The 15,521-nt window shown below is 40.1% G+C and overlaps 3 protein-coding genes across 3 annotated transcripts; 1 reads left to right on the top strand and 2 right to left on the bottom strand.

Moving 5' to 3' along the window:
- Nucleotides 1-1,057: 1,057 nt before the first annotated feature.
- zgc:55943 (uncharacterized protein LOC406337 homolog) lies at nt 1,058-8,282 on the bottom strand. The gene is made up of 6 exons (XM_029280497.2): nt 7,974-8,282; nt 6,740-6,881; nt 4,882-4,961; nt 3,875-3,945; nt 3,719-3,782; nt 1,058-2,049 (listed from the first exon to the last, which is right to left on the bottom strand). The coding sequence occupies exons 2-6, from the start codon at nt 6,828-6,830 to the stop codon at nt 2,011-2,013; spliced, it is 345 nt and encodes a 114-aa protein (XP_029136330.1). The 5' UTR covers nt 6,831-6,881; nt 7,974-8,282; the 3' UTR covers nt 1,058-2,010.
- Nucleotides 8,283-8,403: 121 nt separating this feature from the next.
- On the top strand, nt 8,404-11,288 carry sec22ba (SEC22 homolog B, vesicle trafficking protein a). Its single transcript, XM_020651968.3, has 5 exons — nt 8,404-8,617; nt 9,719-9,828; nt 10,026-10,186; nt 10,269-10,415; nt 10,686-11,288. Exons 1-5 carry the CDS (start codon nt 8,543-8,545, stop codon nt 10,838-10,840), a joined length of 648 nt encoding a protein of 215 aa, XP_020507624.1. The 5' UTR covers nt 8,404-8,542; the 3' UTR covers nt 10,841-11,288.
- Nucleotides 11,219-15,253, bottom strand: imp3 (IMP U3 small nucleolar ribonucleoprotein 3). The gene is made up of 7 exons (XM_020651980.3): nt 15,009-15,253; nt 14,576-14,683; nt 12,636-12,710; nt 12,481-12,560; nt 12,292-12,343; nt 12,084-12,156; nt 11,219-11,855 (listed from the first exon to the last, which is right to left on the bottom strand). The coding sequence occupies exons 1-7, from the start codon at nt 15,143-15,145 to the stop codon at nt 11,829-11,831; spliced, it is 552 nt and encodes a 183-aa protein (XP_020507636.1). The 5' UTR covers nt 15,146-15,253; the 3' UTR covers nt 11,219-11,828.
- Between the last annotated feature and the right edge of the window lie 268 nt (nt 15,254-15,521).

Here is a 15,521-nt window from a genome sequence, read left to right as displayed (position 1 = left end):
CCCACCCATTCACACACTGATGGTAGTGATCGCTATGTAGTATCATCCATCAGAAGTAACTAATCCCATTCACACACTGATGGTAGTGATCGCTATGTAGTATCATCCATCAGAAGTAACTAATCCCATTCATACACTGAAGCAGAGGGAGCAATTCGGGGTTAAGTGTCTTGCCCAAGGACACATCGGACATGTTGCCCAGCTGGGGATCGAACCCTTGACCCTCCGGTTGAGAGGCGACGACTCTACCAACTGAGCCACAGCTGCCCAAAAGGGAACATTTTATGAAAAATGTGAAATAAATCCATCCAGTCCTTTGTTTGTGGTCTGCATAAGTCTTATAACACAGAGAAAAATGCTCTGTTTCAAATTTGCTTAACTTGTGATGTCACAGTGGGATTCTGGTAAAAAAAAAAAAATCTCCTCCCCTCCCCTGATATCTCCACCCATGGACTCCACCCCCAGCCTAGAACAAAACTTTTGTGTAGGTCCGCTATTTTTATTCTCACTACAGAGGAGTGATGTCTATGGGAGAACTCGGGGGGGGGGGGGCTTGTTGCATTTAAAGAGACACACACACCAAAACGGAGCGTTCTGAGAGAGCTGGTTTAAACAGGGTCAAAAACCTCCTCTGGTGATTGATTCATGTTATATTTTGACCAAAGCACAGCACAGATGTTTCATTTAGACCATAGGGGACTGTTTGAAAATGTAGAAAAGAGGGATAATATGTCCTCTTTAAATCATTACAGTAACACAGATGTCAAATGCTAAAACGTGTAGAATTTTCTTCTGCAATTTCTTCTCACTTTAACAGGCAACATATATGTTGATACATTTTTGACCCGAATTCCCTGATATCAGACAAACCCGTATATGGATGTGGATGGTTTTTAGCTGTCCAGTAATAGTATAAATAATATTGACTTGCTTTCATTATTGTTTTAATAGTGACATATTCATTTGAATAAAACCCCTGCATGGTCTCTAAAAAGGATTCAGGTGGTTCTGTCGGCTTCACGTCACTTTGAAGAAACACAACAATGTAAACTGTGTGTTCAAGTTACTGCAAACACTTTTTTATTTTTCTAGAAAAACAAAAATTCAACATAGAAACTGAACACAACATAACACTGGTGAGCAAAATGACACATAATGACGCTTGTATGTGATGCATTAACCTTTAGGGTTAACATGGAAACAGACTGAAGCAGGGCACTACAATAACCCCGACGTGTGAGTGCATGAGTGTCTTTTTAATGGTGCAACAGTGTCTTAATGAGAGGAAGGACTTTGACTACATGAGACAGAGATAACAACACTTAAACCCTGAGCCTTAGTCAACATAAATACTCTACATGGTAGCAGAAACAGACGTGGACAGACACACACTGTACTGGCCATCCGACTGTGGAAAAGAGGTTCATACTGTGTCTTGGAATGCAGGAAGTTTTAACCCCGTGACTTTTCGGGGGAGGCGTTCAGGGATGAAATGTTCAAAATGATGCAGATGGACATTATTTCACTTTGAATCAGTGTCCACAAAAGCACTGGTTTCCTCTGTTGTTGAAAATGTAAGTTAGTGACAGTCTGAACGTTTCAAATGTCAACAGAAAGTCTCAGTGACAGCCATGTTGTTTTTTTTATCTTCCAGGATTTATCCAAGCAGAAGAGGAGCGAGAGTACTCAAAGTTCAGGATGTCTGTCTGTCGTAATGGCTTCTTTAAAGTAAGTAGACCTCAAAGTTCTCTCCATTCGGGGAAAACGTTCAATACTGAAACGTCTTTTGTTGGAGGTCATTTCTCTGCTGGTTGACATACCAGCAGGAACTTAAGTTGTGAGCAGGAGGGCAAAAAGGTGCTTCATTCAAGTCAATAATCCATGTTTCTCAGGCGTATACATAAAAGGGACGGTCAAAAGAAGCCCCTCCGGATATGTTGATACATGGTACAGTCCATCCTAAACACTGGAGTGACAGCTCTGTCACACAGGGAGCGATGGACCACGATGCTATGTCATGTCCTCCTCTTCTGAGCAGTAGTCCCGGCCCTGTAGAAGAAAAACAACGACGGTGTTACTTGTATTGGTATCTTGTGTCTAAAGCTGGGTGCAATGAAACAAGTGTAACAGTTTAAAAAGTGATGCATTGCTAAATGTTTCAATGCATGAAACAAACTTTGTTCAGTTCTCTTTATCTCAACACATTATTTCAACATCTGGAAAACATAATGAACAAGTCCTTTAGCTATCATAACACAACACGTGATCATTATCAGTGAAGGAGTGCACATCCGTCTTTGATTTAAAAAAAAAGACATTTTACTAATTAAACAAGCGGTGCATTTCAGCTATTTGACATGATCCCACAGTAATTCAAGCCTCACCATATTACACACATGGAGAACAATAATTGAAGGACACATTCATTGTGTAACAGGCTAATTAGAAATAATTAGGAAAGCTTTAAAACATGCAGCTGAAGACATGTAGTATTTTCAATAACCTATTTATTCTCTAGGAGTTAGTGAAAAGCATTATGGGACATGTAGGACACTACAGGTAAAAAACTCAAGAAGAAAGGATGTGACTAATTATTTTGTGTCGTACAAAAGCCATGAATGAAACCGCCATACCATAGTGAGTTCGGCTCTTCCTCATCATCCCTGACCTCTCTACAGGCTCTGTGGCAGTTTGTGTCTCTCTAGAAATAAATCTGTATTTGTCCATTTAGAAATAACAATGTAAAAACTCCAACTTCCTATTATGGAAATTATAGGTTTAATAGAAATATTACAGAGATGAGGAAGGGGGTTTAAAAACAATCAGAGTCATAAGTCAACTAGGATTCTCTCTGAGATAAAAGTGAAACATTTGCAAGAAAGAGAAATCGTAGAAAGAGTAGATGGCGTCCTGTTGGGGACTATTTTCTGTGGATAAATAAACATTCGGTGCTCTAGTGAGCGCTTCCAGCAGCAGGATGGTGTGTTTGTGTGGGACCGGCTCAAAATAAACCTCTGAGCCTGTTCTCCTATCATCCAGTGCAACAACCTGGCTTAAAGACATCCCCTAAAAGAACGATGTCGACATGTAAAACACATTCTTTCTTTCTGATTCCTAGACACAAATGAAAAGTAGAACCCCCTCTGCCAGAGGAACTTGCTGGTATACTAGTATCAGTATTAGAAAGGCCCTATGTTTTAATAGATTATAGACGACTACAAAGCTTTGACACACAGTGTTAAGCTTTATCCGGTTTAAGATCCACATATTGTATTTAGTAGTAGATCAAATTGTTGATTTAGTTCTTTCGTGGTATTTGTCGACAAAAAATAGAGAAGAAATATAGAGACTACTGAAGGCCTTCTATTGTAATACACATGGTATAATTTCACTGCCATGTATACCATTAAAGAGTCGTTCTGAGGTCTAACTAATCCACTCTCCCCTGTGACAGGATTTATCCACACTGCAGCTCTGTCAGTACAACATGTTTTGAACAATTCCACCTTAAATAACCTCAGTGGTGGAATCAGTGGACAGGACAGATTGGGGCTGTTTTGTGGTATCACCATGTCATCTGCTGTGTTCTAACTACAGATTTGCTGCAGTGGTAGGATTAACCTCCATTATGTTATTTAGCAGCAGCTTAGTGCAACAACAAAAAAAAAAACCCAAACACACAATAACAGAATGTGATGCTCCAGGGAGGGGTCCTTACTTTTTCAATTTTCTCATCCAGCATCTTGAAGAATTCCTGTTGGCTCTCTGAGGAGTGGATGCTCCTGCAGGGACCAAAACAAAATCGCAAGTCACGCACCACTAAAATACAAATGAACAAATAACTGAAACACGATCATCAGTCAGTGATACTCACAGAATCTTTCCATTTCCGTTTGACCCTGTTTCATCCGGGTGTTGACCTTTACCAAGGAGAGCACTCTTCTCCTGCAGGGAATCAATACAGACACTTTTAAATGACCTCATTCAACTTCCAGATATAAGCTATAAGACAATATATACATTTAAAAGAAATCAAATTACACATTTTTGATTTTAAACATCCCATGAAACATGCTTCTTTTGGATTCTGCTTGTTGTTGTTAGGGGTTAAATTTAAAACAGGAAGCTAGGGAGGGACTTGTCAAGTATAAAGAGTGGTATTCACAGTAGCCAGTAGAGCTGGATGTGGGAACCATTTAAAAACACAGATAAAGTACTGAATTGCTAGCTATCTAAACTGCTGTGTGTCACAGGCAATGGGTAGAAAACTTTAGAAAGTGATGGAAACAAAATGAATTGAAGCCCCCCCCATTGGAGAATGAGTCTTCATTTTTTAAGTTCCAGGAAATAAGAAACATGAGCCATACCTACAAGAGACTTTTATCTGTCATTGTCAGGACAACATAGAGGCTTAGCACAAAGAGACATGTTTGAATTAAATGTCCTGGGAGCTTAGATACTCACTAATATCATGAGTTTATATCTATGCTCTGCCTTAGATGTATATATTCAGCTCTAATGTACATATTTTCAAAAGAATCTCATTATATTTTTTATTATGGATTCCTTATTCTACAATTTTATTGTATTCTATTATATTTCCCAGCTAAAGAAGCTATCCCAAATGTACATGTACGGTATAAACTGGGTGACAATAAACGTCTTGTGTCTTGAAACTACCTTTTCTATCATTAAACAATCCTTTTTTTTTCATCATTAGAGTGTAGATATATGCATAGTATTTACCAATACAGAACTGAATGCAAACTTGATCTCATGAGTCATTTTGATAACTAATAACCCCTTATTTAAAACAATTCAAAAGAAGTGAAGAAATCATCACTAAATACTCTTTAAAGGAGAAAAAAGAGAAGCACGCACTGTGCTGTCCTGGCCATCCACTCCGCCCTCTTCTCCGCTGATGTACTTGACTTTCTCCACGCTTTTCATCTTGTACTCATCTGTGACAGAGTGAGAGAGAGGAGCACATCTCTTATTAATACACGACAGCAGACGATCAGCACCATCATCTGGGTTAATAGTTCTCACAGTTCACTACTTGGCAAAGTAATTATGTGCCTCAGTTGTCACGCTGCAGACTAAATCCTCTCTTAACAATGGCTGGCAAGCGTCAAACACGAGCTGTCAGCTCGATCCATCTCTTCTCTCTGCCTCTCCATCCTTTTCTCCTGCACATGCACACGGCCCCCTCCTCTATCGCACTCCCACGCGTTTAAAGGGCATGATATAAGAACACAGTGCCCATGCATAGAGAGGAAGCATGATGGATACATGTAGTTCTAACACAGCAGATTCTGTAGTTTCAGCTTATTACGCCATTGTAGCAGCTTTAAATAGTATAACAGAGATAAGCCTTCATTTGTAGTGGCCCCTGTACAGAAACGTTAGCATTAGTACAGGCGCTGTTTGAGCGTTCATGTGCACCTGTAATGAATAAGGTGCTAATTAAGGGTCTGACATCTTTCCAGTCTACAGGTGCTTTCATAGTTCATCTTTGTAATCACTGCTCACCATTTTCCAAAATACTTACACAATATGAGTGCATATGCACTATGTTATTGTATTTCAAATGTATTTATGGTATTTCTTTTTTTTAAAGGTCCAGTGTTTTTTGTACTTTAATAATAATTATCCTTTATTCATCCCGCGAGGGGAAATTCAATATTTACACTTTGTCTAATGAACATGAACACACACATAGGCCGAAAAACACACACATGCACAAACAGGATCCTATGGACATGCATTAATGGAGAGGTCTCAGAGTGAGGGGACTGCCCACAGCGAGCGCTCCAGGGCAGTTTTGGGGTTCTGTGCCTTGCTCAAGGGCACCTCGGCAGTGCTCAGGAACCTCTCCAGCTACCTGACCAACTTCTGGAAGTGGTCCGTGCCGGGACTTGAACTGGTGACCACCTGATTTTCAACCCAAGTCCCTACAGACTGAGCTACTGCCACTGCATAATGACTTTATTCTACCTTTATCTACAAAACGTTGTGTTAAAAAGCTAAAAAATCTATACTGCATTCATACAAAAACATATCTATAAGCAGATCATCAACTATTTCATTGGATTTGTGAACTGGAATAGATGAGAAATTGAACTATACCAGTTTTGATAGGTCGACCATTTTAGCCAAATGTTTGTATAAAATTATGAATTGAATAGTTCATGTTTGAGACTTTGTAAAGAAAGAGAATGAGATTAAACATGTGAAGATGTTAACCTGGGTGATATCGTTACAGGAAATGTTCTCATTATTAAAGATCAAAAATCACCAACATGTCCCTAATGCATTAGTTTGTAAGTTGTTAGTTTCGGTTCTAGGCAGAACAAAAGGCACCATTACATAAAGCTCTAATTGTCTGAACTTTCATGTACGGCTCTTTGTAATTAATTAATCAGTCTCAGCAATATTCAATGTGTAACATTTTGCAAAAAAAAAAAAAATTGCCTGAAAAAGTGGACATCTGCACAGTGGATTATTCCTATTTTATTTAACACCAATACTGATGTTAATGTGACCTTATCTTTTAAAATCCTGCATTGCAGACTGTGACCCAAATTATATTACAAGTGAATTAAATAAGTGAATTATAGCAATTGCCTGATTTGTCATTATAATGCCGGTGTATCCCTAATTTACACTAAAGGGAAAACCACCTGAACATGGAGGTGCATCATGGGAAATGTGTATGTCAGTGTGTGCAAAGACAGACCTGAGATGAGGTCCCCGTTGCTGTAGGATTTATTTTGACTCTCCTCGCCTCCAGGCACAGCAGACACCTGCTTGGCAGAGGTGCAGCCCATCTCCTCCTCCTCAGCTGCTCTCCTCCTCACTCGTGAGCATTACAGACACACCTGGAGGCAGGCAGGCAGGATGGAGTCATGAAATACAGATATCAAGAGATCACAAACTGATTATATGAGCCTCAGATCGCAGACAGGTTTGCTCTCTGGGGACTACATCTGAGATGAAACATCCTTTGCTCTTTTTATTCCTGCACAAGAGTACATCACTTCAAGGAAATGAACTATATTTCTTAACTCGCGGACCTAAAAATCCTCTGGACTCCTGCTTGGGAATCCCCAATTTCCATAATCAATTAGTCATGAAGCGCCCCACCCTGGAATATAAACACGCGGGCATCCCACTCTCCTCTGAAAACACAATAAAATAGACTTAAATAGGTTTAGCCTGGTTGTTGTGAGTCACGCTCACGCAGGTCTGGGAAAACACCAATCAGAACGTGCGCGCGGCGGTGCCAGCTGCACAGCAACAATGAGGCCTTTCAAGCTGCTGGGACGTGTGTGTGTGTGTGTGTGTGTGTGTGTGTGTGTGTGTGTGTGTGTGTGTGTGTGTGTGTGTGTGTTGGGGGGGGGGGGGGTTCTGCAATGATCATAGGATTAAACTGTAGCGCTACAATAATGTTTCCATCTCAGCTGTAATAAGAGCATATTGCACCCTCAGCATTGTTGCCGTACATACAATGACTGTGTTTTGCATTAAGCCCTTAAAGATAAGTACTGATCAATACTCATGTTATGATTGAGCCTGGCCGCACCGACCCTCCAGCTGCAGAATCAGTCACTATCCTCCTTTGTATAATATCACATGTTATTATATTATCATTATTACCTACATTGACACAATCCGCAGCCCATTACAGTTTAGTCTGGGGCTATTGCATACAATGAAGCATGCAACTTGAGAACAGGAGAGAGGTGAAGGCAAAAAGCATTTCGTTCAATATAATGTTTCAACCATCGTTTTATTTCACAGCATCAGAGTAGAGAGCATGACGATCAGAGATACCTATAAGAGTAATAACAAAAGATGTTGCAAAAAGAGCAGCCATTCCGTGGCAATGCAGAAACGATACCGCATTAGAGGAACCAAATAAATAATCAATTGATTGTTGAATAAATGCACGGCGATTGGGCCCCACTTACCTTTCTGGTTTGTCCATGGTTTTTTTTTTTTGGATCCCTCTGTTTTATGGTTCAGACAGGATTCAGTTCAGACGGAGGACCCAGACAGTCCGCATCTGCAGCTCTCGGCTCGATACAGGCATCAGCAGTGGGGATGCAGTCAGTCCGTCTGCCAGCTGTCTGCTCGGACTGCCGGAGCTCATGGCAGGATCCTCAATCCAAGAGGAAAATAAGAAAAGAAAAAAAAAAGGAAAAAAAAAGAGGCGAGTCAAACAGTGGCAAATGTGGATTTCAAATATAAAATCACATCCCCGTTAGTTTGTAATATGTGAATCATAAAACAAAAAGAAAATTCCATACAAAATGTTTGGTCCGTTCCGACTTCTTTATGCGGCGGAAATGTGCCTCCCAAGTTGCATTTCATCTGTTTCCACCCGGGGCTTATTTCAACGGTGCACAATGAACTTCCGCCCAGCTCACTTTTTCCTGCATCATCAAAGTTGGCAGCAAAAAGTACAAAGTACATACAAAGTTAGTAAAGTTCCAACAAGGCTGAGAGTTGAAGGAGCCGATTATTGACTGACATCGATATGGTTTCTCTGACGATGATCGCGCGTGTGGCGGACGGACTGCTGCTGGCCGCGTCCATACAGGAGGATGATCAGGTGGAGATAGATTACACTTTACATCTCCATTCAACATGTTCTGATCGTCCATACAGGAGGATGATCAGGTGGAGATAGATTACACTTTACATCTCCATTCAACATGTTCTGATCGTCCATACAGGAGGATGATCAGGTGGAGATAGATTACACTTTACATCTCCATTCAACATGTTCTGATCGTCCATACAGGAGGATGATCAGGTGTGAATGAAGCTATCTTACACTTTACATCTCCATTCATCATGTTTGATGTCTAATGACTGTTTGCGTCCCAGCTGGGTCGACCAGAGCTCCTGACAGCATCAGTGTTAATTGTTTTACTCTGTATGTATTATTAGAGGGGAAACTTAGTACATAACTAGAATGTGTTTAGTTTTTTCATAACCATTGCTTTATTTTCTCAGCTGTGAATTTAAGCCAAGTAGCATGTTTGGGTTAATGTTTACAGTCTATGGTTCGGTTGTGTGTTTACCTGCTTAACGTCATCGTGTGTTGTTTTTGGTTTTTATCTTTATTGAAAGTGCTGTATAATGAAATAACTTTTTTTAGACCCAAAATAAAACCTAATGCTCATTCTACCTGTTTTGGCCGAGATTGATCTTTTTTTTATTTTATATCAGACATTCAACATGTTCCTAAAATGTCATACATCGTTTTTTTGGTTAAATGTGTAATCATAATATTAATCTTTATTTAATGCCATGTTTACAATTTTACGGCATTTGTGACTTTAAAGGTGCACTATGGAGTTTTGGTAGAGAAATGTGAAAGTTGGAGAAATGTGCAGATTCTGTGGTTTATGTTTATAACTCTTTACACAAACTGTCTTCAAATGTGGTTTCTGGAACACTGTTTGAAGATAAAATGCAACGTGAGAAGTTATGGTGGTGGGCCTGCAAAAGTGAAAGCGTAACTCTCCTGGTTGCTTTTTAGCTCTAAACAGTGTTTCAGGGACCCTTTTTTTTATCTTTGAATAAAGTTTGTGTATTTAGTTCAGAAACTATATCATAGAATTGTTTCACTTCTCCAACTTTCAAATTTCACTACCAAATCTCCAGAGTGCACCTTTAAGCTTTTTTTTCTGCTTATTGTTATCAGTCTGGAAGAGACCTCCAGCAGTACCAGAGTCAAGCCAAGCAGCTGTTCCGCAAACTGAACGCCCAGAGCCCGGACCGCTGCACCCTGGAGGCCGGGAGCATGAACTTCCAGTGAGTTGCAGCAAGCGTTGTTGTTAACTTAGGAGTGTAATTTACCAATGTGAAGTCCAAGTTATAAATCTACATGATAATTCTATAACAATGCACAATTATAATTTTGTTTGTTTCAGTGAAATACATTTATCACTGTGTGTGTCAAGTTATCAAATGAACCAATGAATTTGAATGAACTTGTTTCTTGTTTCCAGCTATGTGATAGCACAGGGTGTGTGCTACTTGTTCCTCTGTGAGGCTTCCTGTCCCAAAAAGATGGCTTTTGCATACTTAGAGGACCTCCACACTGAGTTTTATGAGCAGTATGGAAAAAGAGTTCCCACAGTGACAAGGCCTTACTCTTTCATTGAATTTGGTAAGACTATTAATGATGTGTTACATTAAATAAACACTATATCCACCAAGACTTAAACTGTATGATGCATCTATTGTTCCAGACACATACATCCAGAAAGCAAAGAAGTCCTACATTGACAGCAGGTCCAGGAGGAACTTGGGCAGCATTAACTCGGAGCTGCAGGATGTGCAGAGAATTATGGTGGCAAATATTGAGGAAGTTCTGCAAAGAGGAGAATCTCTGTCTGGTGAGTGCTGCTCTGCATCATCTGAACAGGCATTCTAGGTCATTTCTCCCCGTGTCAGATAATCAATCAATGTGTTGGCATTTGGATTTGATTTTATTATAAGGTGTCAATATTAGTGCTCTACGCTAAGAGGCCTTTTTATTGTCATTTAATATGAGTATGCATGAAAAGCCTGTTGCAATGGACACTGAACAAGACAACAATGTTGTCAACAGAGTCTTTAACACATTATTAATACTTTATAATTGTCTTTACTTGTTTTTACCTCAGCTCTAGACACCAAAGCCAGCAATCTCTTCAGCTTGTCCCAGAAGTACGGCAGTGATGCAAAGTACCTCAACACCCGCTCCGCCTATGCCAAAGTTGCCGCTGTGTGTGTGTTCTTTCTCACACTCATCATCTATGTGCGTTTCTGGTGGCTCTGATGGACTCTCAACTGGCACTCATGAGGGAGGTGTATAATCTTGAAAACAAGCATTTTACTTCAAACCGTTACAGTTCTGTTATTCACAAGGGGGCCTTATAGGGATCATATTCATTTAATTTCATATTCATTTCCTGTCTGACGTAGAAACTTGTGTTTATGCTTCCAGTTGCATTATGTTTATTGATAAACTGAGCCATAGGTCTGCGATTGGACTTTATTATTCATGAGGCATTTATGTTCCTGGGAACTGGAATAATAAGAGCAGAGTGTTGATCGTTCATCAATGTTTACACACTGTCAGAGGGGTTTCTTTCAGAGTATCAGTATTCAGGAGAACCATGTATGCAAAAGGCGAGGCTGTGGTGAAGAGTCTTAATATTGTGATGATTGAATGTTTATTGTTTCTAAAGTTTACATTGTAAAAAGATTAAATATTTATCAAGTTATCCATTTCTATTTAACATCTGGATCTATGGCACTTGTACTTCTTTCCTGAACAGACAGACCAAGTCCTTCTCTTTATGCTTTCTACAAACACTCACAAACCAGTATTAGCAAGTCCAGTATACACAAAGAACACATCATGCAAAGCAAACAAGGTTGACCTACAGGAGGAGGAACAGTCTCTACCGCACATACATGAAAGCCTGCCACAGCAAATATGATGAGGAAACATCAGAGTCTCAACTCTCGTCTTGCTCGTGGCTAAGCAGGTTTCGTGGTCGATTTTGATGAATATAGAATTAAAAATGTCATATGACCTCTTGTGACACATATTTGAGAAGGATTGACAGACACTGATTGTGAAATATTCAGTGGAAAAGTAAGCCATGGCAGGTTTTTACATGGCCCTCTCAAGTTACTTCTGATGGCAGTTTTTCTTCTTCAGTCCCAAGTTCAGAAGAAATTCAAACACTTTTCTCCTGTGTTTTAGAAGTTCATGACCCTCTGCTGCAATCCTGGGTGATGAACGGATGTCAAGAGTCTTACACTACCAGATCAAAGTCGTCCCGCTGCAATAAAACAACAACCCAGTGGTTATTTACGTAATATTGGCAGAACATGAACAAAGGCATTTCAAGGTTTGATGACTTCGATTGGAATGCTGAATCCTTATGGACATAACCTTTATTCTTCAGCTTTGTATAATTAGAAATGACATGCAAACTGTTTGCAGAAATTCATGTCAACATTTGTATAAGGCTAAACGTTACGGAAGCAGATCCTGAAACTATACTCACCTCTTCGTTATAATTCATGACATGCTGCTTGATCTTTGAGGAGTCCACCCACGTGACGAAATCTTCCGTGTTTCTAGAATGTCAGTCGACATAGGATGAGCTGAGACACTTTGGTAAAAAAAAAATGTTTGTACCCACAATGGACTGCACGTGTTTAAACACCGCTGTGCAGTACTAAACAAGAAGACAAAACAATGTGGACACTGACCTTGTGACTAGAAAAGCTGGGTCTGTGACGACGTCAGGGCCAACACGCACATCTGACACTGAGTCAAGGACAACACTGCGGGACAATTTCTACCCATGAGCATAGACAAAACTAACCAATCTGTCAAGATAATTAAAGGCAAACAGAAGATTTTGCAGGAAATAACCCTGGAAATGCTGTGAAGGATACGTCCTTGTTCAATGAAGGTGATGGCTGTTTTCAGGTTCTGAGCCATGCGTAGGTTCAGCATGATGCTGGGTAGCCTCCTCCTGCAGGAGTCACACAGGTCAAAGGAAATAGTAGTGGTATATATTCACAACAAACATGTTTCGGTGAGTTTTTACCTGCAGAATGAAGAAGCTGTGACCTTCTCTGTTAGGGACAGATTCTGTTTGGTGGGGATGAGACCGATGCTGTACCTGATGTGATGAAACGGCGAAATCATCAGATGATGTTGTGAATTTTAACAACGGAAACAAGAAGACTGTCCAAAACCAAAAAGGGAACAACACTTTTTGTAAGCACAGGCGCATGTTGCATGACAGAAATTCAATGAACTCTTGCTCTCTTTTGGGGAACCTGGGCTCACTCAGCCTAACGAGGCTGATCAAAAGATAACATGACACCAACTACCACTTCAGCAGGTTTTTTTTATCCAGCTACAAGCTCATCATTTGAAATAGACAGTTTAGTTCTTTATAGTAAAGCACCAGCAAAACTGATAATAAAAAAGTAAAAAAACACATAACACACATAACTAGACGAAAAACTAATGTTGAAGAATTGTTAGTAATAGTCCCAAAAGTTAAAGTGAGGTTCAAAATGTGTGCACGAATACTTCAATGAAAATGCTCCAGGGATCGGAATATTCAAACCTGCAGGTTACCATGGTTACCAGGTTTTGTATTTTAACTGATACAGGACGTCCTTGGTTTGACCTAAAGAGCAGGTTAAACTGGTGCCCCTTTGCTAACCATCAAAATCACATTAAAACCAAATAACATGCAAGTAACTTTGCCCCTCAATTATGAGAAAAGTCCATCTTCTCCTATGCCTGCTCCACTTTTCAGGTGGGGGACACTCCCACAGCTAAGTGTTTTCTCTGTCCTCTGAGCTTGTTTTTTCACAATAAACACTCGGGGAATGATGCAAGAAAGCCCAAGCCACCCGAGCCCTTCCACAGGGTCTTGGTCGAAAAAACAGCTCACTTGCATGTAAAGGTACAGACACAGAAACAGTCTGTTCTGAGCAGGGCAGAAATTGAGGGGTTTATAGGTATGATCAAATACAGGATCAGAGTGGATTCAGAACAAGAAACTCCACAGACATGTTTTAGGGACCTGATTGAAACGTGTTTAAAAGGAGTATAATTGGTGAAAATGTTCACTTGTCGATCACATGAAGTGTTGATCCATAACGACACACACAGTCCTAACGTTGATGTCAATAGAGCTACATTAAACAACTATCCATCTTTAGTAGGAAAACCACATTCACTGTGCGTACTCATAAAAACAGCATAAAGGAGCTGGTGTCCTTAAATGGTTTTAAACCCAAAAAGAAAGACTTTGAAGCAGATCCTAAAGGATGTTTTTTTAGCTCAAACTACCACCAGTCGAGATGGAAACATGGAAGTGTCACTTCAGAAACAGCGGTATACCACACTTGTCTCATGTCTCATGTGTCAGCGCTGCTTTTCGATCTCGGTGTCACTCTAAACTACTGACTCCAAGATGTGACTCATAGATGGTTCTCTTCTAACGCAGAATGTAGTGTTTGTAAATTGTACTTTGGGTCTGTTTCGGCAGCTTTGTGTTTTTTTTGCTGCTTCCTGTCTTGGCCAGGTCTCCCTTGGAAAAGCGGTTCTTAATCTCAATGGGACCAAACAGGTTAAACGAAGGTTAAAAACAACAACAACAAAACAACACTTGGCTGGAATCAAACAGTTCATCACTGTAATCACATGTTTCGAGACTAAACCCATCACGAACGGCTTTAGGGTTTAGGGGACGGCTGTGGCTCAGTAGGTAAGAGTCGTCGCCTCTCAACCGGGGGGTTCGATCCCCAGCTGAGCAACATGTCCGATGTGTCCTTGGGCAAGACACTCAACCCTGCATTGCTCCCACTGCTTCAGTGGCGGTGTATGAATGGATTACACTCTAAAAGCGTCTGCTCGGTGAATTGTAACATTGTAAACCCAACACTTCAACATCAGCAGCTGTATTGCTTGTAACATTTAGCTATAACACAGTGATTTTGATATACGACAATGTCAGAAACTCACAGTTTTTCAAGCATACGATGAGAGCTCTGAGCTCTGAAGCCATCCTTCTCATCCAGGTCTTTGATTTTCTGGGTCAGATCTCTGATGTTTCGACTCAACTTGTTGTACCTGAGAGGAGAGACACAGAAAGCACAGATATTATATCAAATACACGATATATCTCCTCTGTGTTTAATGTCCCATAACATATAGGGTTAACTGATATTATAACAATGAAATTCGGGGTTTAAAGCTTTAACAAAACAGTCAACAAAAGACTAAGAGAGAGACTTCTACATTGTAAACACAAAGTAAGTTAACCTCAGCCGAAGATACATTTTTTAATTACATTTCAAAACCCATTTTCGAAGCGTATCCTCGCTGCATTTCGAGGCTCATGCCTAATCTTGAGCAGTGAATAATTAAAAAGTTTACTGTTGTCTCTGTGTCTTACTTGGTGTAGTCCTCCCTCTTTTCGATGCGATACTTCCGCATCACTTTGACCTCGTGCAGGTTGTTGTCTACCTCCCAGTTGATGAAGTCAACCTTCTTCAACAGCTTCTGTTCATGGTACTTTAATTTACGAACCATTTTTACAGGTTCCGCTGACTAAAAAACAATTTATTGACAAGATAGACCCCTTCTCATGTAGCATGAAGTGGAAACAGGAAACACGTGTGTTTTTTTTTCTTCTTCGGCGATCATTTAGGGTCGAACGTCCGTCAAACGTGGACCACAGCGCCACCCAGAGTTCTCCGTAACATCATTTCCTTACCAACACTTTACAGTACAATCGGAGTCAGAGTCGTAGCCTAAAATTAACAGTCTATGGTCAAATTATCGGGCTACAAGGCTCGTTTTTCTTGATTTCAACAACTATTTGTAGTTGTTGGTATCAAGAGTTAGCAAGTTTTCTATTTAATTTTTACAGAAAAAAACAACAATCACGAATTTCTGTTCACATTTC

Source organism: Labrus bergylta, chromosome 4 (genome assembly GCF_963930695.1).
Source record: "Labrus bergylta chromosome 4, fLabBer1.1, whole genome shotgun sequence".
NCBI lineage: Eukaryota > Metazoa > Chordata > Actinopteri > Labriformes > Labridae > Labrus > Labrus bergylta.
This window is presented reverse-complemented; position numbering and strand designations above follow the sequence as displayed.